Below are 27,658 nucleotides of genomic sequence, written 5' to 3' on the forward strand. Positions count from 1 at the left end.
ATGCTGGCCAAACCTCAGCTGAGAGTACATTCTATTAAAATTCATGGCAGTGTACTGGATCTTTTGATCAGAATCTGTCTGTGACAGTGGCAGATGCTGGCAGGCTAAATATTTTGTGTTCAAAGTTTGTACATAAATATCAGCCATAGACTGATTTGAATTCTGCTTCTTCTAGAGAAATAATCTTACTAAAGATCTTACAGATTTTTTATGCCACACAGTGGACAGTTTCATAATTTAATTTCTAAAAGATGGCCAGCAGTTAAAAAGTTTGGAGCAAAAGCTCTCTCTGAAAAAGTATAGAGTATTCATTAGCTGTATGTGATTCCAGAGAAGTATTAATTTAGCATTTGCAGTAATTTGTAAGTGCCAATATCGATATTAAGAAATTATAGTCAATATTAATTTCTGAAGGTATTGGATTATTTTTCAGAACAGGTGTCATATAGTATCTTTCACTTAATACAAATCCTATTTGAATCAGGCTCTTTGGATTTCATACTGATCAGTGAAATGTTTGTTGGTTATCTACTGGGTACAATAAGGGAAATTCTAACATATCAAAGCTATATTAGTATAGTCAAAGAAATAGGGAATACTCTCTTTCTCTGTCTTTGTCTCTCTGTCTCTGTCTGTCTCTCTATAACTCTACCTTTCAAATAAATAAACAAATATATTACTTTAGAAAGAGTGGAAATAGGCTTAAATTATGAGTGTGTTCAGATATAAGGGATGTTTGAAAATCAACTGTCAAGCAGAAATTATGTTGGTGTAATGCTATCCCAGTAATACTTGTTTTTGTAGAGTTCCTTAAAAAACATTTACATGTGGAGCCTGCATTGTGGCGGAACAGGCAAAGCTGCTGTCTGCAGTGCTGGCATACTATATGGGTGCCAGTTCCCATTCTAGCTGCTCCACTTCCCGTCCAACTCATCTAACGTGCCTGGGAAAGCAGCGGAGATGGTCCAAGTGCTTAGGCCCCTGTACTAATGTGGGAGACCTGGAAGAAGCTCCTGGCTTCTGGCTTTGGCCTGGCCTATCCCTAATGGTTAGTGGCCATTTGGGGAGTGAATCAGTGGATGGAAGACCTCTATATCTTCCCCTCTGTATGTAACTCTGCCTTTCAAATAAATCTTTTAAAAAATTTACATGCCCTGAATAGCATTAGCTATGTGATAAAATCTTATAAATTGCTCCAAAATGCTAGCACTGAAGATACATAAGAAAAAAAACAACTCCTTTACTCTGTGATCAGATATGTTTATGTGATATCTCATGTATTTATAATTCATGAAAAGGAACTGATGATTTTACATACTTTACAAATTACTTGGAAGTTTATAATTTTAAAATGTTAATCTATTTGTGTATATCAGAAAGTCTATAGCATATGTAGTACTACACTGGACATAATGAGACATTACAATGTTATGTGATTTTTCTTATGGGTGAGAGAATTTGAGTTTGCTATTAATAGGTTGACTTACATCCAAGTTTCTTGATACAGTTTGGCTACCCCATCACAGTTAGTATTGGCACCTCATTTCATTCTGAAAAGTATCCCAATTTGGATGATAAATCATATGGTCTTCCTAGCAGTGTCTTATAGAGTGTAGAAAGAGCCTGTGATGATGTTCCCAGAGCACTGTGTATAGCTTATCATATCATTATTCACACTCTGCTTTTTAAAAACACATCTGTCTTCTCAATGTTCTGTAAGCTTCATGAATGCGGAAACAAGTAACTTGCTCACTGCAGCTGCACTGCCAGCATCTGACATAGTCTTGGGCATATGGGATGCTCACCAGATGGTAGCGAATAAAGGGCACCATCTTTGCAAGAAATGTAGTGAGTGAACGCCTATGGCTTTTTATTTCCTCCTTCCTAATTCAGGATTTGAATACAGGCTTAGAGGGAATACAGTGAAAGGAGAGTTAAGGTTAGAACTATACTTCTCATTTTTAAAATGTAAAACATGTGCAAAACTCATTATGGCAAGAGCTCGAAGCAAATGGAAGGTGTGATTTGTGACATCTCCATCGTTGATTGTGTGGGGCAAATCTGAAGGGAAAAATGATTGGCAAACCAAAAATGCAAGGCAGAAAATGATGAGAAATGCTTTTTCTTCTCATTGGTTGCCTCCTTTGATTTGTAAACACAAAGGATCAATGATACAGTTTCCAATATCAATTCTACATATCATGGTAACTTTAATATTCTTTAAGTTATTGAAAACCAACTACCAAAGTCATGCATATCCATATAGTTAGTCTCTCATAAGCTTAAGACAAATGTCACATTTTCTTGGTGATTATCAACACAGGGATTTTATTTTGTTCTATTTTGTACTGTTTTATTCAGAACGTTCAATCAAACTGTTGGCACGTTCGAAGATCTCCAGAAATACCTTGAAGGGTATGTGGCAAACCTGAACCGTGATGATGAAAAAAGACATGCAAAGTAAGTGCAGGGACATTTTCCTAAACTGGATGTGATCTCTGGTTGCTGATGAAGGGGGGAGGGGACTTCGGGGTATGATTCCCCAGGTGGTAATTTTTACTCTGCCTTCATTAGAAAATGCTGGGAGTGTTTTTCATTGTTCTTCTGCAAAGATACCACTTACCAGTAGAATGGGGGTCATTTAAGTCTAGGAAGGGTCTTCTGTAAGTTGGAGGAGTATGTGTATTTAAAAAATTATGCATGGATTTCAATTTTTTTAGCATCAAAATAAACTTATTTTAGAATGCCATTCCCCTTGAACTTTTGGAAGTGTTTTTGTAAAATAAGTTGGCTTTTTTATTTTAGGTGTTGAGTAAGGTTGGAAATTTCCTGACTGGGGACTCTTGGAAAGAGATTTTTTTTTTACGTTGTCTAGTAACCTAGCTCAAAGGGACATTAATACCTGATTACAGGCAAGGTGCAGGATTACAGTCAGAATTTTTCAAAATATGAGGGAGCTATTGTCTAGGGATGTGTGTGCGGAGGGGGAGAGTTAAATTGGAGTATAAATGTAGCAATAGTAATGAAAATATTTTAGTTTAATAGAAAACTCTACTCATTGGAAATTATTCTCCGAAAACTTATTTAAGAGTGGATACTGAAATATTATGTTAAGCAGATCATGTTACTGAAGCTGTATGATAAAAAAACTTCTGGAAAACTGAAGTTTCAATTAAAGTAGAGTATTTAATCAGTACATAAATAGGTTTTTTCAAGGAATATATTTGCAAATTTTATGCCAAAAGCTTTTGACAGTAATAATTTGTGAATTTAAGACTCAGAGCAGCAAGCCTTAATTAGAAGAATAATATGGGTATTTCCAAACAACAATATTTAGATATAAAGGAAGAGATGTACTGTTCATGTTTTGTAAACCAATTTATTCTGGGTGAGCCATGCAAACTTCAAGATCTGATAAAAATAGCAAAACATGACCGACATTCCTAGGGTGACACATTCCTGTATGGCCAGCAATGGAAATGCCTTTCTGGATTTCATTACCATTAATGATTTCATTGAGACATATTTTAAACACTACAAAAATTCACCCATTTTACGTCTTTATTGATTCAATTTGATTTCCACGTATTGCTTAGGGTGTGTGTCGTTTGTGTGTCTCATTGGTTTTCTCTCCAGATGTGCCTGAATCGGATCCTATCAAAGTTGAGGTAGTTATTTATGGCAACTACAGGCAGAAATAAGCCTGTTGTAAGCCTAGGATCTATGTGTGGCATGACTGCTGCCTGACTACAGGGGCGTGTGTAAAGTTTCCCTTCTCTCCTCCAGGAGGTCCATGTCTAGCTGGAAGCTGTCCAAAGCGCTCTCTCTGGAGATGATTCAGCTGAAGGAGAAGGTGGCCCGATTTTCCTCATCATCCCCATTCCAGAACCTTGAGATTATCGCAACACTGGGCGTTGGTGGGTTCGGAAGAGTTGAGCTTGTAAGGGGTTTACGTTTCAAGCATCTGAGAGAAGCCTTTTTGACCGTTGTTGTTTTATATTCCAGCTTATCTTGGAGGAAAATGTGAATTGTTATTGCTCTCTTAAACATTGCTTTCAGCTGAAATCGAGAAAGTAAATTTTTCACTCTGTATATTGTATGGTAGCAGGTCTGTGCTAGTAAGTAGCGGGTAATAATTAGCTGTGATTTCAAGCTCCTTTCATTGCATCCTTTTTAATTTTCTCCTGATGGTAATTATCAGAGAATGTATCAAATAGGCCTTCCCAAGTGTTCTAACACATAAAAAGTGTATTTTCAACAGCAAAATGTGTTTATATAAACGCTCATGACATATTCATTGCCTGTCAGCAAAGAAAAGGAGAGTGTGCCCTGCAGAAATTTACAGTTATCCTTGAAGCAGCTCCACGCTCATGCCTGTATTAGGCTTTCATTTTCCTCTTTTGGGAGGTTGCTCAAATTTTCTATCAGAAATAAAGAAAAGAAGATGAAAACCAGCCCTCTGTGGTGTTGAGCTTGGTCTGGTTTCCTTTCTGTTTGCCACCTCACTGCCCGTCTGGGCTTGATTATCAATCTCCAAGGAGCAGCAGAAGGGCTGCTATCTGATTGAGTGTTCTGAGGATGCTGCAGAGTGCAGATCTGTGAGCTTACTGGGTACGGATGGCTCAGAACCCTTAGCAATTGCCCGGTCCTTCTTTGCATATCAAATTGCTAATGGTTCACTGGACATCACCAACCTCAAGAATTCTGCTGACACCTCCATCTGCTCAATGGCCCCGGGCACAAGTAGATTGGAAATGCTGCAGGAGACTCTGGCCTGGGCACCTCAACCCCAGTGCACATTTCTTCTTTGACAGGAGTATGGGATGTTCTTTACAAAGGCAAAGGACAGTTGTAATGTCTTAGGCCATAGGGAGAGATAAAGGTAGTATCCATTAGCAGTGATGTTTCTCACCAAAACCCATGGCTAAGGATTGAACTAACAATACTGAGATCTGTTTTCCTCGATGTTAATAATTGAAGCAATAGTTGCACGATTGATTGACAGTCATACGCAGCAGTAATGGCAAATGTGCTAACGCATGAGGTACCACTCAGCTCTGCACCATCAAGTTACTTGTTTAGTATGATCTATCTATGGAGCTTTACATCTGTCAGAAAAACACCTACTGCAAAATCTTCCTTTTCTTTGTTGGGAAAATCCGGATTGTGCATTTAGAGCAGCACTCTCCAACAGAACTTTCTGGGTTGATGGAAATGTGTTTGTGCTGTTTAATAGCATAACCAGTGGGTGGATGTGGCTGGTGCCACTTAGGAACTGGATTTTTAATTAATTGAAATTTAAATAACTTCATGAATGAATGGTCACCTTATTCAGTAGTGCACATGTAGAAGTAGATTTTAGTTTGCTTTGCTTGCAAAATCAAAGAAACAGATATTAACAGCTTTTTAAAGCAAAGGTCAGTTTTTCATGTTATACAAAATAGAAAATTAAATCTCTAAATATTAAATCTTTCAATAAATTTTTTCTTATTTTCAGTACACACATTTTTTTTTTCTTGACAGGCAGAGTGGACAGTGAGAGAGAGAGACAGAGAGAAAGGTCTTCCTTTGCCGTTGGTTCACCCTCCAATGGCCACCGCGGCCGGCGTGCTGCAGCCGGCGCACCGCGCTGATCCGATGGCAGGAGCCAGGTGCTTCTCCTGGTCTCCCATGGGGTGCAGAGCCCAAGCACCTGGGCCATCCTCCACTGCACTCCCGGGCCACAGCAGAGAGCTGGCCTGGAAGAGGGGCAACCGGGACAGGATCCGGTGCCCTGACTGGGACTAGAACCCGGTGTGCCGGCACCGCAAGGCGGAGGATTAGCCTGGTGAGCCGCAGCGTCGGCCCCAGTACACACATTTTAAAACCAAATATATGACTTATTTTGGAAATTATGATGGAAGATAGTATTGTACACCTAAATGGAATTCAGTTCTAGAAGGATAAGAGTTTGAACTTTATCTATACTATTTAATGCAAAACAATGTTAACTGCTTTAGATATATACTTCATGTTTTTGATGTATACTTCAAATCTTTCCCAGAAATTTAATTTTAAAGACTCCTTCCATTCCTTACCTAGGTTAAAGTGAAAAATGAGAATGTTGCGTTTGCAATGAAGTGTATAAGGAAGAAGCACATAGTGGACACTAAGCAACAGGAGCATGTCTACTCAGAAAAGAGGATCTTGGAAGAGTTGTGTTCTCCATTCATTGTGAAGTAAGTGAGCAATTGGCCTGCCCAGACTTAAGATTGATTTTTAGGGTCTTTTGAATATTTTCATGCGAGATAATAGACTGGAGAGGACAAGAGGGAGGCTGCACTCTGATTCTTCCGTTGAAGTCACAGCAACAGTTGGAAATTTGAGATCTGGAGTGAGAGCTTTGCAGCTGATTTTCTTCTTGAGTAGGCTTCGTGTGTGTGTGTGTGTGTGTCTACTAGACCTATTGCAGAATTTAGGAATAAGGAAGCAAGAATTCTATGATACCCATTGGAGAGTGTGCTCATGTTGAGTTTTTGCAGGAAGTGACCTGTAGCCTTACGGAGAGGAAATACCCTGACCCTAGAAGTGCCTAAGCACCAAGAGAACCACCTCTTATTAGTTGTTCTTTTTTCTGTAGCTACCGTTAAAATGTGGAGGGGAAAAAATGTTATTCTAGGCCCCAGCTCTCTTCACTTAGGCATTCATGGCTTAGTGGGGTAAGGCAGTTTTTGTTTTCATATGTCTTAATGCCCCAGAGTGCAGTTTTAGCGATTTCTAGGTCATGTAAAGTGTCCCTATAATGAATAGAATTTATGCTTTTTGATCAAATGCCTTGAGAGAAACTTACTGCCTCTCCAAATTCCCAGACCCGTGTTTTTTCCAAGATTAAAATAAAAGTCTGAACCAAGGCAATGCTGGCAATAGAGAGTCATCCAATTATCTTTATATTAACTATGTTCTCAGGATGCCCTTTTTGAATTAATATTTCATTAACAGTCTATGATGAGCAGCTTCAGGGCATGGATTTGGTTGTGTTCATTTTCTCATTTCTAGCTCTTTACAAAGTATCTGGCATATAACAGGGCAATAATAATGTTAGGAATTAAATGCTAATGACAACATGTATTAAGAAATTAACATATATCAGCCACCTATATTTATATCTCTATATTTAATAAAATGTATCGTTAATAATATATGATCGATCCATAACCAAATGAATATATATGTCCAAGCAATACATTTGAGGTTGCATAGTTAATAAATGTCCTATCTGATAGTGGAGCTGGGGCAGCTTGGTTGCCAAGCTCACTCTGAACCACTTTGCTAGACTGCTGCTTTTACTCCTACGTGATGTAGCTGCTCTGTTGTCTGCTTTGGCTTGAGCATGGGCCTAAGGAAAAAAGGGGCTCCTTTGATTATTACTACCCAGAAACTGCTTTCCCCCAGTGTTGATTATGGTACCCTGCCTACGTCCCACTCCAAGACTGAGGACACCATCTCCCCAGCTCCTGAGAGTGTCGCTAGCTGGGAACTCTAGTTTACCTCCTCTGTGGGCATCATTCTTAGATGCCCAAGGTCATACTTTCTCTCCAGGGACATCTTGTGTCCAAGAAGAGCAGAGCCCCTTAAAGTTGGGGCTTTTGTTGAAACTAGACCATAACTCTACTCTCCTTCCACCTGGATTTGTTTCCTTTCCTCCCATGGTACTCCCCTGTGCACAGCCCACTCAGTGTATAGCTTACCAGTGTCACTGTCAGAGTCTTCTTCCAGTGGGGTCCAACATCAGTTGAATATCTAGGGTACACCAGACTTGGGCATGAATCACCGTTACACAAAGTGGTTTTCACAGTGACATGTACCAAGGTGTCTGGCTTTCTGGAGGAAGGATTTGATAGCTGAGACAGTGACCTGCTCTCTGAAGACGGTGGCCTTGGATCTTGGCCTTGATAAATGAATAGAAACTTTGACATTGAATCTGGGATTAAGAAATTCAGTCTGTGGGTAGAGGAAGGGCTGTCTGAGAGATCCAAATGAGCAAAAGCAAGGCCATAGGGAAGATCAAAGAGAATTTGGCAAGATGCCCAATGTAGCTATAAGATGTCTGTATGAAGAGGAAGTTCATTGTTCAAAATGTTATTGATGATAGTCTTAAGCAAGTTTAAAGAGGTTTGTAAGCTAGATTTCTAATAATATCCATGTTTCTATCTGTCTTCACAGACTGTATCGAACTTTCAAGGATAACAAGTACGTCTACATGCTTCTGGAGGCATGCTTAGGTGGCGAGCTGTGGAGCATATTAAGGGACAGGTAATGACAAAGTCATAAGCCAGAGCTTTTTGCCTGTCACATCTGGTGTAACGAAGGCTATGTTGATGATCATTTAAAGAGGCCTGAAGGGAATTGTTAGGGAATGATTATAGGCATATGTTATCACTTCATAAAACAAAATAATACTGTTTTCTCAGCTAATGTGACAATGGTGTCATCTGCACAAAGGTAATCATTGTCATCTAATTTTAGGTGTTAAAAAATCCCATGTGTAGTGAGGCCATGAACTATCCAAGGTTACCTGGCCCTTAGGAGGTTGAGTTAGTGTTTAAAGTCAGATGTTTCTGATTCCAGAGCTTCGTCTTTAGCAGGGTGATAAAGAGAGCGTGGGTGGGGAGTGGTTACACCCTTACTGCAAGGCAGAGGGAATTGTCTGCAAATTGTCAGTTTCAACAACAACAAAATAAAACAGTGTTTTCTATGTAATGAAAACCACACAGATGTTTATTGAGTACCCCTAACCCCCCCCCCCGCCCCCGGCCGAGTGAAAGATACCATAGCAGGCAGTGGGGTTGGGAGGTGGGGGCCAGGTTCTAAATGAGATAATGTAAACTCTTATTTCTAACAAGTTTATAGAGTTTATTTGGGGAAACCAAGTGTGTACCTTAAAAGCATTTCATTGTTCAATGTGAAACTAAATGATGACTAAGAAGTTGGCACTCTGTAGTTAGATACCAGATAAATGTTGTAGAGAGTGAGCTCTGAAGAGAAGAGACAAAGAAAAAATCATAGAAGAAGGATTGCAATTAAGTTCTGAAGGCGACAGAAATTCAGAAAAGTAGACAGGCAAGGACACTGCTTTAAATCAAGCAAAGCAGGGAATTTAGGATGTTTTTAGGTGTCTTTATGAACTAGGGACAGAGGAATTTGAGTAGAAGACAAGAACAATTGAGGAGGAAATAGGAAAGTAGCTTGGCACTAGACTGTGGGAGCTTAATGCCAGGCCAAACGTGTAGACCATTGTACCTCGGCCAGTGGTTCCCTCACGCTGGCCGCACGTCACAGTCACGTGGGGAGCCTTCACAAAATGTTCTGGGCCTGGACACCAGAGCTATGATTAATTTCATCTGGAACAGGTTCCTGTAAATGATATTTTAAATGCTTTTCAAGCAAATCTAATGTGCATTCATGGCTGAGAATTGCTGACCCAGGCGAGGAAAGCCCACTGAGTATCTGGGTGGAAGATGAATGTAGAAATGTGTGGTTGGATGGAGAACCTGGAAGAGTGGGGAGGCCTTCATGAGACTGCCAAAATCATTAGCTTCTTCCATTACTCTTTTAAGAGAAAAAATTTATTTAGAGAATCTAAGAAATTTAGAAAAAGTTCCTGATACCTGGAAAAATTCCTATTATGTAAGTAGCAACCCAATTTTACAGGTATAGATGCTGAGACTCAAACACCTTGCCCAAGAATGTATGAGAGGTCTACAAAAAGGTCACAGTGCATATTATAAAAACTATGTATGGATTTCAATTTTTTTTGCACCCAAGTAAAATCATCTTTTAATTAAAATTTCCATGAATTTTTGAAATACCCTCATAGTGAATAGGAGAAACAGGAGTCAAACCCAGTTTCTCTCACTCCACAACCATACCCTTCCATTCGTTATGCAACAAATCGCCACAATACTTAAAAACTTCAGTATGCAAACTCAGGGCAACTCTTAAAAGATCAAGGGGACACAAAACATTTGGAAGGAATTTTGGTTCCATTTCTCTGTATGTAACTGTCACATGCTATATAAACAGGACATGAAGATAGTCACATAGTCGTTTTTCAAGCAGTAAGTTACAGAAGTCTGGTTTGAGATCACTGCTGAGATAGTTCAGTTTTTTCCAGAGTTTGCCATAGATATCTAGAAAAAAGGTCCTTTTCTTCTTATTTTTCTTTTTTAATGTTCATTTGAGATAACCACAGTTGTATGGATGTAGACATTTTAAATTTAAAGAAGCAGCTCCTTTTTACATCAGCTGTCCCTCTAATTTATTGGCAGTATAACATACATTTTAGTGCTGATACCCTGTAAAACATTTATGTCATGTAAGTTTACCAATGCAATAAGTGTTTTTACTGGTTACCTCATCTCCAACAATACTGCTCCATAACCATTCCCCAAACTCCCCATATTGCCTTGCATAAAACCGTCATCCCTCTCCGTAACAACTTTAGAGTGCACCAGAGCCACCTAGAACACTGGCAAAGAGGTATATACCTAAGGTACTAAGAGGAAAATGTATGTCGTTGCAGAGGCAGCTTTGATGAGCCCACCTCCAAATTCTGCGTAGCTTGTGTAACAGAAGCATTTGATTACCTACATCGACTTGGTATTATCTACAGAGACCTGAAGCCAGAAAACTTAATTCTAGATGCCGATGGTTACCTTAAACTGGTAAGACAAGTTCTTTAACTAACGGTGTCATATGAGAGATTTCCAAAAACAACATTGTGTAGATGTTGCCATGTTATTTTTAATTTTTGACAATGCTATTATTTTCACTTGGAGTGAAATGGCCTTTGAAATTGCATGGTGGAGGTAGGCAGCAGTGTTATAAGTGCATTGTTTTTGGCCTAGAAATTGACTTTACAATCATATTTGTGATTCCTACTGAAAATGCCTTCTAAATCACATTCTGTTAGTTTATTGTTTCATAATTTTTATTACATTTTCATTGATTCCTACTACAAACAGAGACTGGCTATAAAGCATATGGAAAGAAGATAGTATGATTCCTCCCACAAAATAACTATAGGGTGAGAAGGTAAATATAGAAAATTAGAAGTTTTCCCAAATCTTTCTGGATGATTCTTATCTGTAACTGAGTTTGAGAATCCCAGCTAAAGACTGCAGGCTTCCTGTGGACAGACACTCTCCCTGCTGTCCGTCTTTGTAATCCACTGGCACCTAACATGAACTGCCTTGCCTATCACCCTAAAGAGAAAAATGCTGCCAGTCGCATAAACGGCTCTCTGTGAGAGAGTGTAATAGAGCTGCAGAGCCATCCCTGGCGTCTCAGGTTCTCCAGCCCACAGTGGGGAGCCCCCAAGGATGGGAAAGACATGGAGTCCTGAGTCCATTGTGATAGACCTCATGGGTATCAATCCATCTCTGAATGTAACAGAGATATTCCCAGGATAGTACATGTTTCTCACCTCAGAACTGCTATATAAGGAAATAATAAGAGCTGCCATTTAATGAGTGGTTACCCTCGAAAGCCACTGGACTAAACCTTTCACAATTAATCTATTTAATAATTTTTAAGATATTTTATTGTCCACAAGTTATATTTCTGTAATTTAGCCTTAGGAGTTAAATGTATTATGTGTAATTGCTAAGAGATTTCTTTCCATGGTAAAGGAGTGAGATAAAAGTCCTTTCATGTGAAATCTGGCTAAAGTCCAAGAAACATTTTGATCCATTCAAGCTTTATTTTGGCTATGAAAGACAGCTTTGAGAGCTAGTGAGGTAGGAACACAAGGCCTCAATCACTCCTCTTATTTATACTTCCTTCCTAGGCTGCGCTTCCCACAGCTCTATATTGAAACCCTTTGGAGTATTCTAGAATAAAACCATCATGAGAGACGCAAGCTATGCATTATATTCCTCTATTCCTTTTCATAGCTGTCTTTTAAAAAAATCAGATAGTATATTCAGTATTTGTGGGCACAGAGATCAGTAACTCTCCTTGTTATCTGTTGTTATCAGGCCCACTAATTCATTTGCCAACCAGCCAAATAAAGTATAAGGACTAAAGCTGTTAGAGATGAAAAGAAGCAAATGTTGACAATTTCTATTGCTAACTAGATATTAAACTAGATGTAACTGAAATTCTCCTGCTTTCACATGTCTAAAAATACTAGCTGAAGCATGAACAGCAGTATCACAAATGCATGGCCAAGTTTATGAGACAGGATGGGAATTCCCTTGGGGCTGCGAACCAAGCTGGAGTGTAGCGCATGGTGGAAATCAAACACTGAAGCTGCCAACTTGGGTACGCCCTGCAGTCCAGATGACTTAGAGGTTTGGATTTAACTGGCCCCTCTGGCAACAGGAGCCCAAGCGTTGGTCCTTGGCAGCATGTGAAATTGAATTCAAGGATATACTATCAAGCAAGGAGTCCTGCAGATTAAATGCTGAGAGAAATGGAAAACAGCAACTAGAAATATCAGATCTGTAAAGAGAGAGTACAAGGCAGGAAGCGTGCTTTATTCATTATTGGTTTTTCATAGAAGAACAAAAGTCAACTCTGAGAATTCTTGGCTACAGGCTGGTCTACGTGGAGGTTAGGTACCCAATCTTTAAAGAAGAAAAATCCAAACAAGAATTTTAGTGAAAAAGGATCCATATTGGTAGCATGCCCAAGTTCCCATGTATATTTTCTCTTGAAGAATGTACTCTTAACTCAGGAAACAAAGAACTCCTGGAGATAAAGTTCCAAGGAACAGACATATTCATTTTAAAAAATAAAATAAATATGTACAGGAAAAAATGTACCATGGACACCAGTTGTCAGAAACAGAGCAGAAGCACATACACAAGTTTTCCTAAATACAAGGAGTAATCTGAATAAAAAAACATAAAATAAACAGATCTCATATGTTTTAAAAATAAGAGGAATTAGGGTCTGACGCTGTGACGCAGCTGGTTAATGCCCTGGCCTGAAGCGCTGGCATCCTATGTGGGCGCTGGTTCAAGACCTCGCTGCTCCACTTCCAATCCAGCTCTCTACTGTGGCCTGGGAAAGTAGTAGGAGATGGCCCATGTCCTTGGGCCCCTACACCCACGTGTGAGACCAGGAAGAAGCGCCTGGCTCCTGGCTTCAGATTGGCACAGCTCTGGCCATTGCGGCCATCTGGGGAGTGAACCAACATGGAAGACCTCTCTCTCTCTCTCTCTCTCTGTAACTCTGTCTTTCAAATAAATACAATAAATCTTTTTAAAAAATAAAAGGAATAAAATACATAAAGAATAGAGACTTTCAAAACAATATCTAACAAATTTGAAAAAGTAATGAAACGTATTAAGAAATGAAGAACATAATAGTTGAAATTAAATATGAAATAGAGTAAGTTCCACTGTACTGTCCTCTTGATGAGCTTAATTATAACACACACACACATACACCCCCACTGTGAAACCTATGGAAAACAACCCAAAGTGGGTGTTCAAGCCTTGTAAAAGGGGAATGCCACGTGTGCAGTCTATATTTAAACAGATACAATACAACTCCTCACTTCAAGATTTTCCTCAGTGTATAAGGAACAAGGAATAGACCTGTATGTAGTTAAAATCATACCTACTGCTGAAATAGTAAACATTTTTTATTAGATTGTGAACAAGAAAGAATATCTGCTCTTACCACTTTGATTTAATATTGTAATAGAGATATCAGCAAATGAAATAAACAAGAATGAGATGAAATACCTTAGATTACAAAGGAAGGTGCTGTCTATCTCTGTAAACAACCTGAATTTTTATGTAGAAAGGTCTAAAGAATCTACCAAGAAAAAAAAATAAATTAAGCATGATTATGGGTACAAAGTCAATATAAAAACAAAATTCTGGGCCGGCGCCGCGGCTCACTAGGCTAATCCTCCGCCTTGCGGCGCCGGCACACCGGGTTCTAGTCCCGGTCGGGGCACCGGATTCTGTCCTGGTTGCCCCTCTTCCAGGCCAGCTCTCTGCTGTGGCCAGGGAGTACAGTGGAGGATGGCCCAGGTGCTTGGGCCCTGCACCCCATGGGAGACCAGGAAAAGCACCTGGCTCCTGGCTCCTGCCATCGGATCAGCGCGGTGCGCCGGCCGCAGCGCGCTGGCCGCGGCGGCCATTGGAGGGTGAACCAACGGCAAAGGAAGACCTTTCTCTCTGTCTCTCTCTCTCTCTGTCCACTCTGCCTGTCAAAAAAAAAAAAAAAATTCTGTTCTGATATATTAGCAATAAAAACTTATAAGTGGATTAAAAGTAAAATTTATTTATAATAGTATCAAAATTATAGAAGTACTTGAGCCCATGCTACCCATGTGGGAGACCCAGATGAAGTTCTTAGCTCTTGTCTTTGGCCTGGCGCATATCTGGCTATTGTGGCCATTTAGGGGAGTGAAATAGCAGATGGAATCTCTCTCACCCTCGTTTTTTTGGTTCTCTCTCTCTCCCCTCTCCCCCTACCTTTCAATTAATTAAATCAATCTTTAAAAAGTACATTCTGCAAAGGAATACTGTTCAGCATTATAGAAGAATGAAATATTCCAGATAATATGAATGGACTTTTAAAACTTTATTGAGCCAAAGAACCTACACATAAAAGAGTACCTTCCACATGATAACATTTATCAAAATTCTAGGATAGATGGTTGAAATCAATATGGTTGTCTCTGGGAGGAGCAAGTGACTGAAAAAGACCCTGGGGGGCATTGTCTGAGATTCTGGGAATGTCTCTCTCTTGGCTGGGGGTTGTGATTATATGAGTAGAATCCATATAAAAATTCAATCACACCAAATACCTGAGTATTTTATGGCCTTATATTATATATTAATTTGAAAAATGCAATGGGAAGGTGAATAGCAGACGATCGACAAAGAGAAAAATTTGTGAACTGAAAATTAAATTTATATAGAATGTGGTATAAAAATCTGGAAGAAAAGAAAATGAACAGACTTGGAGAACATTGTGAGAAGTTCTTAAAGGTTAATTGGAGTCCTAGACAAAAATAATACAGATAATTAAGGAAAGTATTAAAGGAAATAAAAAGAAAAAGATAAATTGGACTTCTGAAAATTTTCAGAAATTTTGATAAATTTTCTGGGAATTATAAAAACACCAACCATAGGTAAAGAAACCCTAAAAGATCCAGATAAGGGCAAATTGTGTTTGTTCTAGTTCCGGTTTTTGCATAACAAATCACTCCAAGACTTAATGGCTTAAAAACAAAATAATTACTTAGGACTTCACAGCTCAGGAAACTGAGTGGCTCTGCTGGGCATCTCTGACGCGAGGTCACGTGGAGTTTCAGTCTCATGCTGGCCGGGGCCGTAGTCACTGGAAGCTTGTGGATCTACTTGTCCCCAAGTCCCGTGTGAGTGACCGTTAATTGGAGAACTTCATTCTCCTTCGTGTGCATCTCTTCACGGTACTGGCTGAACGTCCTCCTGCCGTGGAGGCTGGCCTCGAGTCAGAGTGAGCCATCCAGGGAAGCAAGGCGATGCCCCAGTGCATTCTACGGCCTGTTCTCAGGGTCTAAGACAGCTCTTCACTGCGTTCTGGTGGTCACACGGGGCCACCGTGGTTTCCTGCAGAGAGCTAGATCACGGAGGCGCTCTTGGATTTTGCCATTTTAACAGACGTACAGAGCAGCAAAAGTACTGAAAGTTATCAGAGAAAAGACAGCTTACGTTTTATAAAGCATGAAAATTAGACTTTCAGTTGGTATTTCAACAGTAACAAGAGAAGCTGGAGTACAGTTGAATAAAATCTTAACAATTCCGAGAGAGACAATAACTGACACACTTGAATAATAAATAAATCCAGGGAAACTGCCTTTTAAAGAAGGCTGAAATAGACATTGTAAATCAAAGATGCAGGCTGTTCACTCCTCCATACAAAGGATGTGCTTAGGGGAGTAGAAAAATGATCCCTGAGGGAGGGTCTCATATATAAAAAGCAGTGAAAAAAGTGTTAGCCAGTTTAAAAATTATGGTGCAAGGTAATCATTATCATTCTAATATATAGTATTAAAATGAGGGTATACTAAGTAACTGCCAATCAGCAACACAGAAAGTGAGCATAGGATAATTAGAATACAATAGGTGGAGAAATTATCATTTTAAGTAAGGTAGCAAAGGAGAAACAGGAAATCTGGAAGGCAAAGGGGAACCATAAATTATGAGAATAGAAAGAAATCTAATATATCTAAATGCACTTAATTCTCCAGATAAAAACCAGCTAGCAAACAGATTTTAAAAATATTGAAGTCAGCTATCTTATGTTTATAAAAGATAGACCTAAAATATGAGAATGCAAAAAGACTGAAATTATAAAGATGGGAAAATATATAGCCAGGAAATGTTAAACAAATTTAAATGCAGGTTTCATTATGTTAGTATCTGAGAAGAGGGTTTTTTTTTAAGATTTTTTTTTTAATTTATATTTTTTATTTTTTTGACAGGCAGAGTGGACAGTGAGAGAGAGAGACAGAGAGAAAGGTCTTCCTTTTGCCGTTGGTTCACCCTCCAATGGCCGCCGCGGCCAGCGCACTGTGGCCGGCGCACCGCGCTGATCCGATGGCAGGAGCCAGGAGCCAGGTGCTTCTCCTGGTCTCCCATGGGGTGCAGGGCCCAAGCACTTGGGCCATCTTCCACTGCACTCCCGGGCCACAGCAGAGAGCTGGCCTGGAAGAGGGGCAACCGGGACAGAATCCGGTGCCCCGACCGGGACTAGAACCCGGTGTGCCGGCGCCGCAAGGCAGAGGATTAGCCTAGTGAGCCGCGGCGCCGGCCAAGATTTATTTATTTATATGAAAGGCATAGTTACAGAGAGAAGGAGAGACAGAAGGTACAATGGCTGGGGTGGGGCCAAAACCAGAAGCCAGAAGCTTCTTCCAGGACTCCCACATGGTTGCGGGGGCCCAAGTATTTGAGCCATCTTCTGCTACTTTCCCAGGCACATTAGGAGGGAGCGGAATCAGAACTGGAGCTGCTTGACTGGAGCCAGTGCCTATATGGGATGCTGGCACCACAGGCAGAGGCTTAATCTGCTACCCCGCAATGCCCCAGAGTATTTCTTCAGGTGAAGGAAGTTATCACATGATGATAAGAGGCCCGTTTCACTACAGTCTTATATAATCCTAATCTTTTATTTACCTTATAAAATGTTTCAAAAATCAGAAGCATAAATTGATAGATAAGGAGATATGAACAATTGTAAAAGTTTAATAAATATATCCCCAAATTGTTAGAACATTTAGACCAAAAGTCATCAAAGATTTAGAAAACATGTGTACACCGCAACTAATAAGCTTAATCTAATGGGCTTGTAGAATATTATTCCCAATATGTGGAGAACACATATTAACAAAATTTGATTGTGCACTGGTCCATTAAGCAAGTTTCAGCAGATAGCGAGAATAGGAGGTGGGCCGTCTGCTGGCTGCCCAGCAGAGCTGCTTGGCCGAGGGTGACTGAGGGGGCTGCGGGAGGGGAGGGGCTCTGGTGACAGTGTGGTGACAGTGCAGCAGGAATGCCATCTGGGTGACGGGCACTGTGCTCAGTCCAGCCTTGGACATGAATGTCTAAGGGTGAAAATGTCTTTAAGAGTGGCTTTGGCCTTATTATATAGATCCTGATAAAAAGCATCATCATTTCCCCTCATCAGTTCTTGAGGTTGGATACATAAGGAAAGCACGTGCGGGAAAGATTTTTTCGTTTGTTTGTTGGCAAAAACCAGGGTAAGCCTGGAGAAGCCATCCAACTCTGGAAAAGGTCTGGATTTGGGGTGGGGTGTGTCTCTGTAGGCTGTAGAGGAGTGCCCTTCCATGAAACCTAGAGATGATGGAGTTGAGGTGAGCAATGAAGCCCTTGTTCTGCCCTTCCTACTTGGTTCATGATCAAGGTTGCCATCTTGCCTTATTCCAAAATGTATCCCACCTGGGTCCTAGCTCACCACACTGGGGAACTTGCTGGGTGGGGAGTAAGGATTAAGGAAGCAAAGGACCATGAAGAAGCTGGCGTGGTCATATCTCAACTGCCCAACCCATAAGTTCCTACATCTTTCTTCATTTTCTAAGCCAAGGAGAGTCGGCGAAGGCAATAATGGTTAACAGTCATTTATCTGGGTAAGAACAATGTGAAGGTGTAGGACAGTACTTAAAGAGTTTAAGAAAAAACTTGCCTTCTTCTCAACCCCAGTGGCCTATATAAAGCCTGTTGAGTGTTGATATTGTTGCCTGATTATTATGGTCTATATACTTCTCTATACTGAAAGCCCCATGATAGCAGACTGTGCCACAGTGTTTTCGGCTGGATTTAGCAGATTGCTCAGCATATAAGAATGAAAAAAAGGCCAATGAAGCAGTTCCTCTACTTAATCTCAAAATCAGAACAGAGTTTTTGTTCTCTGATCCCAGTGTATTTGAAGTGGAAATCAGGAACAATAACAAACAAAACAAAAAACAAAAAAACAAACAAACAAAAAAAACAAGAAGAAACAACTAACAAAAAAAACACACATCAGCATTCTGAGGACATTTCAAAATAATGCAAGGATTTGTAGAGAATAAATTTCAATGAATATTAAAAAGTACTTGTACAATAGAGAATATACTACATATCAACATGTGTGGGTTGCAACTAAAATGTTAGTCAACAGTAATATATTCAGCCTTTAATGTTTCAACTAGGCAATAAGAAAGGATAAAATTTGTTGAGCTGAACATCCAACTTTGGATAATAAAAAAGGAGAAAATAAGGGTCAATGTTGTGGTGCAGGGAGTTAAGCCGCCACGCGTAATATCTACATCCCGTATGAGCACTGGTTAGAATCCTGGCTGTTCCACTTCTGATCTAGCTCTGTGCTAATGCCCCTGTGAAAGCAACAAAAGATGGCCCAAGCATTTGGACCTTGTCACCCAAGTGGGAGATCTGGATGGAGTTCTGGGTTCCTGGCTGGTCCAGTCCCGGGCTGTTGCAACATTTGGGGAGTGAGCCAGCAAATGCAAGAATCTCAATCTCTCTCTCTCTCTCTCTCTCTCTCTCTCTCTCTCTCTCTCTCTCCCCTTTCAAATAAAAAAGGAGGAAATAAATAAAGCCAATGATAGGAACTTAATAATAGTAATGAACTTAACATGAATTGATAAAATATAAAATAGAGATTTATTTGTGTATTTATTTGAAAGGCAGAGTTACACCTAGAACTCCATCAGGAGCTCTCAGGGGCCTAACAACTTGGGCCATCTTCGGCTGTTTTCCCAGGTGCATTAGCAGGGAGCTGGATCAAAAGTGGAGCAACTGGGACTCAAACCATCACTCATTTGGGATGCCTGCATCACAGGTGGTGGCTTAACCTGCTGTACCACAATGCTGACCCTCTCTTATTCTTAGTTGATCTAGCAGATAACAGTTTATTCAAAGTATATGTGCATACATATGTAGAGAATACTGTATTGTCATTATTACTTTGAACAAACTGCTATGTGTTTTATATGATTGAATATGCTTCACTTATGTATGCTTATATGTAAGTGAAATAAATACAGTAGTGATAACAAGATGAAGGAGAGAGAGTAATAAGGATCATTTTGTTATAATAAGGTACTCTACCTATGAAGTGTTATCATTTGAAAGTGGACTTAGATTAGTTGTATATTGCAAACTCTAGGGCAACCACTTAAGTTAAAATAAAAGTATAGTTGGTATAGTAAAAAGGGGAAAATTGAATCATAAAGGCATTCAGTATAGTTTACACTATTGTATTATATTCTGTATAAAGAACTGAAAGAGGCAAGCAAGTAGGTTCCAAACCCAAAGACAAGGAGCTGGAAAGGCTAACTATTTGGTATGATGGGTTTGCATTGTGTATATGTGTTGAAACATTAAACCATACTCCATACAAATTTGTAAATTTCACATGTCAATCCAAAATTCAAAAGAATAAAAAAGTATATACTGGCCGGCGCTGTGGCTCAATAGGCTAATCCTCCACCTACCGGCGCCGGCACACCAGGTTCTAGTCCCGGTCGGGGCGCCGGATTCTTTCCCTGTTGCCCCTCTTCCAGGCCAGCTCTGTGCTGTGGCCCAGGAAGGCAGTGGAAAATGGCCCAAGTGCTTGGGCCCTGCACCCCATGGGAGACCAGGAGAAGCACCTGGCATTCCTGCCTTTGGATCGGCGCGGTGCGCCGGCCGCAGCACGCCAGGCATGGCGGCCATTGGAGGATGAACCAATGGCACAAGGAAGACCTTTCTCTCTGTCTCTCTCTCTCACTATCCACTCTGCCTGTCAAAAAAAAAAAAAGTATATACCACAAAAATCAGAAAAAGAGTGGACAGCAAAGGGGAACAAAGAACAGGGTAACAAATTGATAACAGTAGCAAATATGATAGATATAAATCTATCTCTTGTATTAGTAATCACTTTGAATATATAAATTCAAATCTAAATGCATGAAATAAAAGACAGAGATTGTAAGGTTGATCAAAAAACAAGACTTCAACTATTGATTTCTTACAAAATTTCCACTTTAAATATAAAAACACATACAGATTAAAGATAAGTGGAGCAAACCTACTTTGTGAACACTAATCCAAAGAAAGTGTGAGTAACTATATTTTCAGACAGAGCAGACTGTAAAACAAAAGCTATGAGGGATAAAGAAGGGTACTGTATGATGACAAAAGGTTCAATTCTGTAAGAAGATATAACAGTCTCTAATGTATACATGTTTTACAACAGCATCAGAATACATGAGGCAAAAACTGATAAAACTGTAAGAAGAAACAGAATAATCTACTATCACAGTTGGAGGTTTCTTTTATAAATGGACATACCCAGCAGGTAGAATGCCAGTAAGCATAGTCAGATTTAACCATACCATCAATAAACTGGATATAATTGATACCTACGGTCAACTTCATCCAACAGAATACACATTCTTCTCAAGCTCACATGGAACAGTGGTCAAGATAAACCACATTCGAGGCCATGAAACACAGCCTAAGAAATAAAAAAAAAAAAAATAGAAGTGCAATGTCTGCTCTCATTCATTAAATTAGAAATCCCAACATAAATTTAAAAGTGAATTAAAGTGATAAAGTAATTTATCAAACTCTGTGGGATATAACCAAAGTGGTGCTTAGAAATAAATTTTAAAATTAATTAATTAATTTAGTTTTTAATGTGATCAAATTTCATGTGTACCATATATATAGATTTAGGAACATAGGGATACTTCTCACCCAACCCTCCATCCCGCCCATGCTGCCACCCTCACTGCGCCTTCCTTTTTTATTGTTCCTTTTAATTTTTACAATGATATACTTTGTTTTATTTTATACTCATAAGATTAAACCTACACTAAGTAAAGAATTCAACAAATGGTAAGCAGCAAATAACACTGTTCCCTAACAGTAGAGACAAGGGTTGTAAACATTCAACAAATCCCAAAATATCAGTTTTACTCATACATATTACATTTTTTTTGTACTCTAGTAGTTACCATAGATCAGGGAAAACATATAGTATTTGTCTTTTTGAGACTGACTTATTTTGCTAAGTATAATGGTTTCCAGTTGCATCTATGTTATGGCAAAAGACAGGATTTCATTATTTTTTACACCTGAGTAGTATTCTGTTCTCTCTCTCTCTCTCTCTCTCTCTCTATATATATATATATATATATACATATATATATACACACACATATATGTAATTTGTTTATCTAATCATCAGTTGATGAACATCTGAGTTGATTCAATATCCTACTCTTGTGAATTGAGTGGCAATAAACATATGGATACAGTTAACTCTTTGATATACTGATTTCATTTACTTTGGGTAAATTCCCAGAAGTGGGATTGCTGGGTCATTTGGTAGATCTATTTTCAGATTTCTGAGTTATCTGTATACTGTCTTCCACAATGGCTGTACTAGTTTACATTCCCACCAACAGTGGATTAGGGTACCTTTTTCCCCTGCATCCTTGCCAGTATTAATTGTTTTTCTTCTTTTAAAGATTTATTTATTTATTTGTAAGTCAGTGTCACACAGAGAGAGGAGAGGCAGGGAGAGAGCGAGAGAGAGAGAGTGAGAGAGAGAGTCTTCCATCCACTGCTTCACTCTCCAGATGGCTGCAATGGCTGGAGCTGCGCCGATCCGAAGCCAGGAGCCAGGAGCTTCTTCCAGGTCTCCCACGTGGGTGCAGGGGCTCAAAGACTTGGGCCATCTTCTACTGCTCTCCCAGGCCACAGCAGAGAGCTGGATCAGAAGTAGAGCAGCTGGGTTTCGAACCAGCCCCCATATGGGATGCTGGCGCCCCAGGCCAGGGCACCAACCCACTGCGCCACAGCGCCTGCCCCAATTGTTTTTTGATTTCTATGTGAGAGCCATTCTAATTGGCATGAGGTAAAACCTTTATAGCGTTAAATACATGTATTAGAAAATGAGAAAGATCAAAAAGCAATCATTATGGTTCTAACTTAAGAAACTAGGAAAAGAAGAAAAAATTAAATACGAGTAAGCAGAAAAAAATAATAATACTTAGGATGGAAATTAATGAAATTAAAAGCAGATAATTAATAGAGAAAATCACTTGAAACAAATTCTTTTCTTAAAAATATCAATAAAATTAATAAGGCTCTAACCAGCCTGACTAAAAATAAAAGAATGGCCATAGATTACTAATATCAGAAATGAAAGATGGAATATCACTACAGATTCTATGGATATTAAAAGGATAAAGAAATAACACAAACAACTTTATACTCATAGATTTGTAAGCCTAGATGGAATAGACTAATTCCTTGAAAGATACTATCTGTCAAAAAAGTCATCCCAGAATAAACTGACAATCTGAATAGGCCTATAACTATTAATAAAATTAAGTCAATAATTAGTGAACTTTCATAGTAGAAAATATGAGACTCAAATGCATTCACTGGTGGACTCCAGCCAACATTTTAAAGAAGAGATCACACCAATTCTCTACAATGCCCTTGAGAAGGTAAAATAAAGAGGATACTCCCTAACTTATTCTTATGAAGCCAGCATTGCTTTAATACCAGAAGCAGACAAAGACACTACAGGAAAACTGCAAACCAGTGTCTCTCATGAATATAGATGCAAGGATCTACAACAAAGTATTAGCAAAATTGAATCCAACAATGTATAAAAAGAATTATATAACACAACCAAGTAGAAGTTATCCCAGATGTGGAAGTCTGGTTCAACATTTGAAAACCAATTAATGTAACCCATCACATCAATAAGCTAAGCATGAACCCCCACACACACGATCAAATCAATAAATGCAGAAAAAAACTCCACAAAATGTGATATACTCATCCATTATAAAAACTCAGTAAACTAGCACAAGAGAGGAGCTTGCTCAAATTGATATATAATAAAAGCAGAAACCCTACAGTCAGCATCTTACTTAATAGTGAGGAACTAGAAGCTTTCCCAGTAGGATCAGGAACAAAGCAAGGATGTTGCCCCTCTCCATTTCTTTTTTTTTTTTTTTAAGATTTATTTATTTGAAAGTCAGAGTTATACAGACAGAGGAGAGGCAAAGAGAGAGAGAGAGAGTTCTTCCATCCACTCGTTCATTCCCCAATTGGCTGAAACGGCCAGAGCTGTGCCAATCCGAAGCCAGGAGCCAGGAGCTTCTTCCGGGTCTCCCACGTGGGTGCAGGGGCCCAAGGACAGGGGCCATCTTCCACTGCTTTCCCAGGCCATAGCAAAGAGCTGGATTGGAAGAGGAGCAGCCAGGACTAGAAGCTGCACCCATATGGGATGCTGCCACTTCAGGCCAGGGTGTTAACCTGCTGCACCACAGCACCGGCCCCTCTCCATTCCTTTTTAACATCATACTGGAAGTCTAGTTAACACAACAAGAAAATAAGTAAAGATATGCATATTACAAAGAATTAAATAAAGGCATTTTTCTTTCTTGCAGTTGACATGATCATCTATGTGTAAACTCTGGGGAAAAAAAATCAACAAACACATTTCCTGGAACAAATAAGCAATTAAACAAGGTTGTAGGATACAAGGTTAATATGCAAAAGTCAGTTGCTTTCATATATCATAGTGATGAACATTTAGATTTTGAAATTAAAAACACTTTACTATTTATATTAGCACCTCTAAAATTATTTTCAAATATGTATTTATTTATTTGAAGGGGAAAGTGACGCCAAGGGAGGGAGTGAGGAATGAAGGGTTGCAGGGTGTGTGGGGGGGCGGGGGGAGAGAGTGGAGGTGAGGAGAGGATCTTCTATCTGTTGGTTTACTCCCCAAATGACCACAGCAGCCAGATCTGTGCCAGGCCAAATCCAGGAATTCCATTCATACCTGGGCAGGGGCCCAGGTAATTGATCCATTTTCTGTTGTCTTCCCTGGATTATTAGCAGGGAGCTGGACCTGAAGCAGAGAACAAGGATTTGAAGTGCTCTTTGATATGGGATGCCAGTATTGCAGGTGGCAGCTTAGCTCACTGAGCCACCAGGCTGGTCCCTCTAAACTTATATTCTTACCTTTAAATATAAAGAATATGTGTCAGAACTATATGGTAGAAGTAATAAAAGATAATGTAGGCTAGCGCTGCGGCTCACGAGGCTAATCCTCCACCTTGCGGCGCCAGCACACCGGGTTCTAGTCCCGGTCGGGGCGCCGGATTCTTTCCCAGTTGCCCCTCTTCCAGGCCAGCTCTCTGCTATGGCCTGGGAGTGCAGTGGAGGATGGCCCAAGTGCTTGGGCCCTGAACCCCATGGGAGACCAGAATAAGTACCTGGCTCCTGCCTTTGGATCAGCGTGGTGCACTGCCGCAGCGCGGCGGCCATTGGAGAGTGAACCAACGGCATAGGAAGACCTTTCTCTCTGTCTCTCTCTCTCACTGTCCACTCTGCCTGTCAAAAAATAAAATAAAATAAAAAAAGATAATGTAATTGAAATAAGAACCACAGTGGTAATTTCCTCTAACAAATGATATAAAATGGCACTACCATGTTATTTTGGATGATGTGACAACTTTCCCTAAGTGTATATTAAAGACTATTTATTTGGCAAAAAAAAAAAAAAAAAAGAAGTAATAAAAAGAAGAGTAAATAAATAGATATTTTATGTCCGTGAATACAGGCCCACAATCATGCTCCTTCGTATTTACCCATAAAACTTGAAAACATAGGTCTATGGAAAACACTTGCATAAATATGTTGATAGGAGATTAATTCGAAACTTAGAAACAACTGAGATATTGTTTAGGAAGCAAATCACTAAATTGTGATAAACATTGACAATGGGATATTAATCAGTGCTGAAAAGAAATAATCAGACATGGAGAAATCTGAAAGGCATACTGCTAAAAATGAAACCAATCTGAAAACCACATATTATATTACTCCGATTATATGGAACTTTGTAAAAGACAAAATTATTTAAAGGTCTGTGGTTGACAGAGTTTAGGGGAGATGGATGAATAGGCAGATCACAGACTTTAAGGTAGTAAAATATTCTGTATAATATTAAGGTGATGGATCTATGTTGCATATTTGTCCAAAACCAGAATATACAACACCAAGAGTGAACTTTGGTGGGGATGTTGACAACAGGGGAAGCTGTGCATGTGCCAGGGAAGGAAAGAAATGAGAAATCTCTGTTCTTTCTTCTCAGTTTTCTAAAAAAAAAAAAAAAAAAAAAAAAACTAAATTAAAAATTTCTGTTAAAATAAATCAGTAACTTTAAAGATTAAGAGAAAAATAATATCACCTCAATAGTTACACAGTTTTGATATGTTTTTACCTTCAGTCAGGGTAAAATCTCTTAACAAACCCAATCAAAGATATTTAATAAAATTAAGAGCAAACTATGTGCATAATGATGGGACATTAAAAGTATTTTCTTAGAAGTTGATGGCATAAGAACTTCTAGTCAGTATTTGTTGGAGGTCCTACCTCATACAGTAAGATATAAATAAATTAATATACAGACTAGAATTCAAAAAATAAAATGTGGTTAATTCTATAGAATGTAACAACAAATTATTAGAATTAAGTAGAGAGTTCAGTGTGCTTATGGGATATACGATTAACATTATAAGAACCCAGTGTTATTTTTGAATGTCAGAAACACAACTGATAAATAGAAATGCAAATGCCATTTACAAAACGCATGAAAATGCAGCTCATCTCAGACTAAATCTAGCAGAAATATGTAAGAGCTTTATTGAAGAACATAAAAACTTGTAGGAATATACTAAAAAGATTTAAATTAATAAGTCATGTGGCCCATTCTCTTCAAATCTGTCTCAGCTTTCTTTCTGGTAAGTTACAGTTAGTGAAATGTTAGTAAAGGTGATGTGCAACACTTTTAAACTTGTGCACAGCTCAAACCATGGGTTTTCTGGTTTGTTGCCAATGGCCATAGCTGATTTGAAGCTGGCAGAGCCCTAAGAAGAAAGGAGCCAGCATACCTAGATCACTGGTTACAGGAGAGTCCCTTGCTTCTCAGGCAAATCCATTATGCAAGGAAGAAGAAAATTAATGTAGAAAATAAAGTTTTCATACCTTCTTTGAAATAGCAATAGCAGTAGCATGCATTTTTTACCCTAACTCAGAGCAATGCCCAATATTTAAAAATAGGGGGAGTAGGTGTTTAACTTGGCACTTAAGATGCCCACATCCTACATTGAGGTATCTGGATTTCATTCCTGGTTCCAGCTCCTGAGTCCAGCTTCCTGCCAATGCAGACCTTGGAAAGCATTGGTGATAGGTCAAGTAATTGGTTTTCTGCCACCCACGTGGGAGATCTGAATTGTGTTCCTGGCTCCTGGTTCCTAGCTTTAAGATAACACAAATGTCCATCAATAACATAATGTACCAAAAATCATGAAGTGCTCATTAAATTATGTTATGCTACAGCAGTGAAAGTACTTGAACTTCATTATGAATTAAATTCACAGAAATAACTTTGCATGGATAAAAAGGCAGATTCCCTAAGAATACATTCAAGATTGATCTACAGTTTTTAAAATGAAAAATACTTGGTACCTAAGGATATTAGATACATGCAAAAATCAGAAACAAATGGAAGCAAATAATAAATGCAAAAATCAGAGTAATGTTGCCCTCTTGGCATGGGCAGGTGGACCCTAGTGGAGGGGCACCCAGAATTCCCACAGCACTTTTCTTCTCATACTTAAACTGGTGGTGGGGCAAAGGTATTTTCATTCTTATGCTTTAAAACTTGTATATGTATTCTACTATTTTATATGTATCAGATATTTTCTAACTTGAGAAAGAAAAACAATTCTCAGGTCCAACCATATTCTTGTTGCCAAAGCATTATTATTTGTGCATGTTAAGCTTTACCTACTAACGTGCTTAATGCATACACACTGCTACTTTGTTCCTGAGACACCCTCTACTTCTTCATCAATTTTCCTGTTATAAGAAGTTTCCATTTGAAACTTAGTTCAAATCTCATCTCATACAAGTATCTATAACCTTCCTAGATCTCAATATATGTCATATATTAACTAGTGTTAATGGTTATCCTATCATTTTTTTAAATTTCCACCAGGCATGCTTAAATATCTACTTGTATTACAAATGCTGTATAGATACAAAATGAATAAAACATAATG

The 27,658-nt window shown here is 39.1% G+C and overlaps 1 protein-coding gene across 3 annotated transcripts in view; it reads left to right on the top strand.

Moving 5' to 3' along the window:
• Positions 1–27,658, top strand: part of PRKG2 (protein kinase cGMP-dependent 2) — a 134,502-nt gene that overhangs the window by 80,960 nt on the left and 25,884 nt on the right. For 2 of the 3 annotated variants that reach the window (XM_070047976.1, XM_002717087.5), the window contains 5 exons: positions 2,362–2,460; positions 3,787–3,940; positions 6,082–6,218; positions 8,203–8,292; positions 10,562–10,703. In XM_070047976.1, coding sequence (XP_069904077.1) covers positions 2,362–2,460; positions 3,787–3,940; positions 6,082–6,218; positions 8,203–8,292; positions 10,562–10,703 — 622 coding nt within the window. Of the gene's footprint in view, positions 1–2,361; positions 2,461–3,786; positions 3,941–6,081; positions 6,219–8,202; positions 8,293–10,561; positions 10,704–27,658 lie in introns of those variants that run through there. The other variant, XM_017347475.3, reaches the window with a different exon arrangement.

This window comes from Oryctolagus cuniculus, chromosome 8, assembly GCF_964237555.1.
Source record: "Oryctolagus cuniculus chromosome 8, mOryCun1.1, whole genome shotgun sequence".
Classification (NCBI taxonomy): Eukaryota; Metazoa; Chordata; class Mammalia; order Lagomorpha; family Leporidae; genus Oryctolagus; species Oryctolagus cuniculus.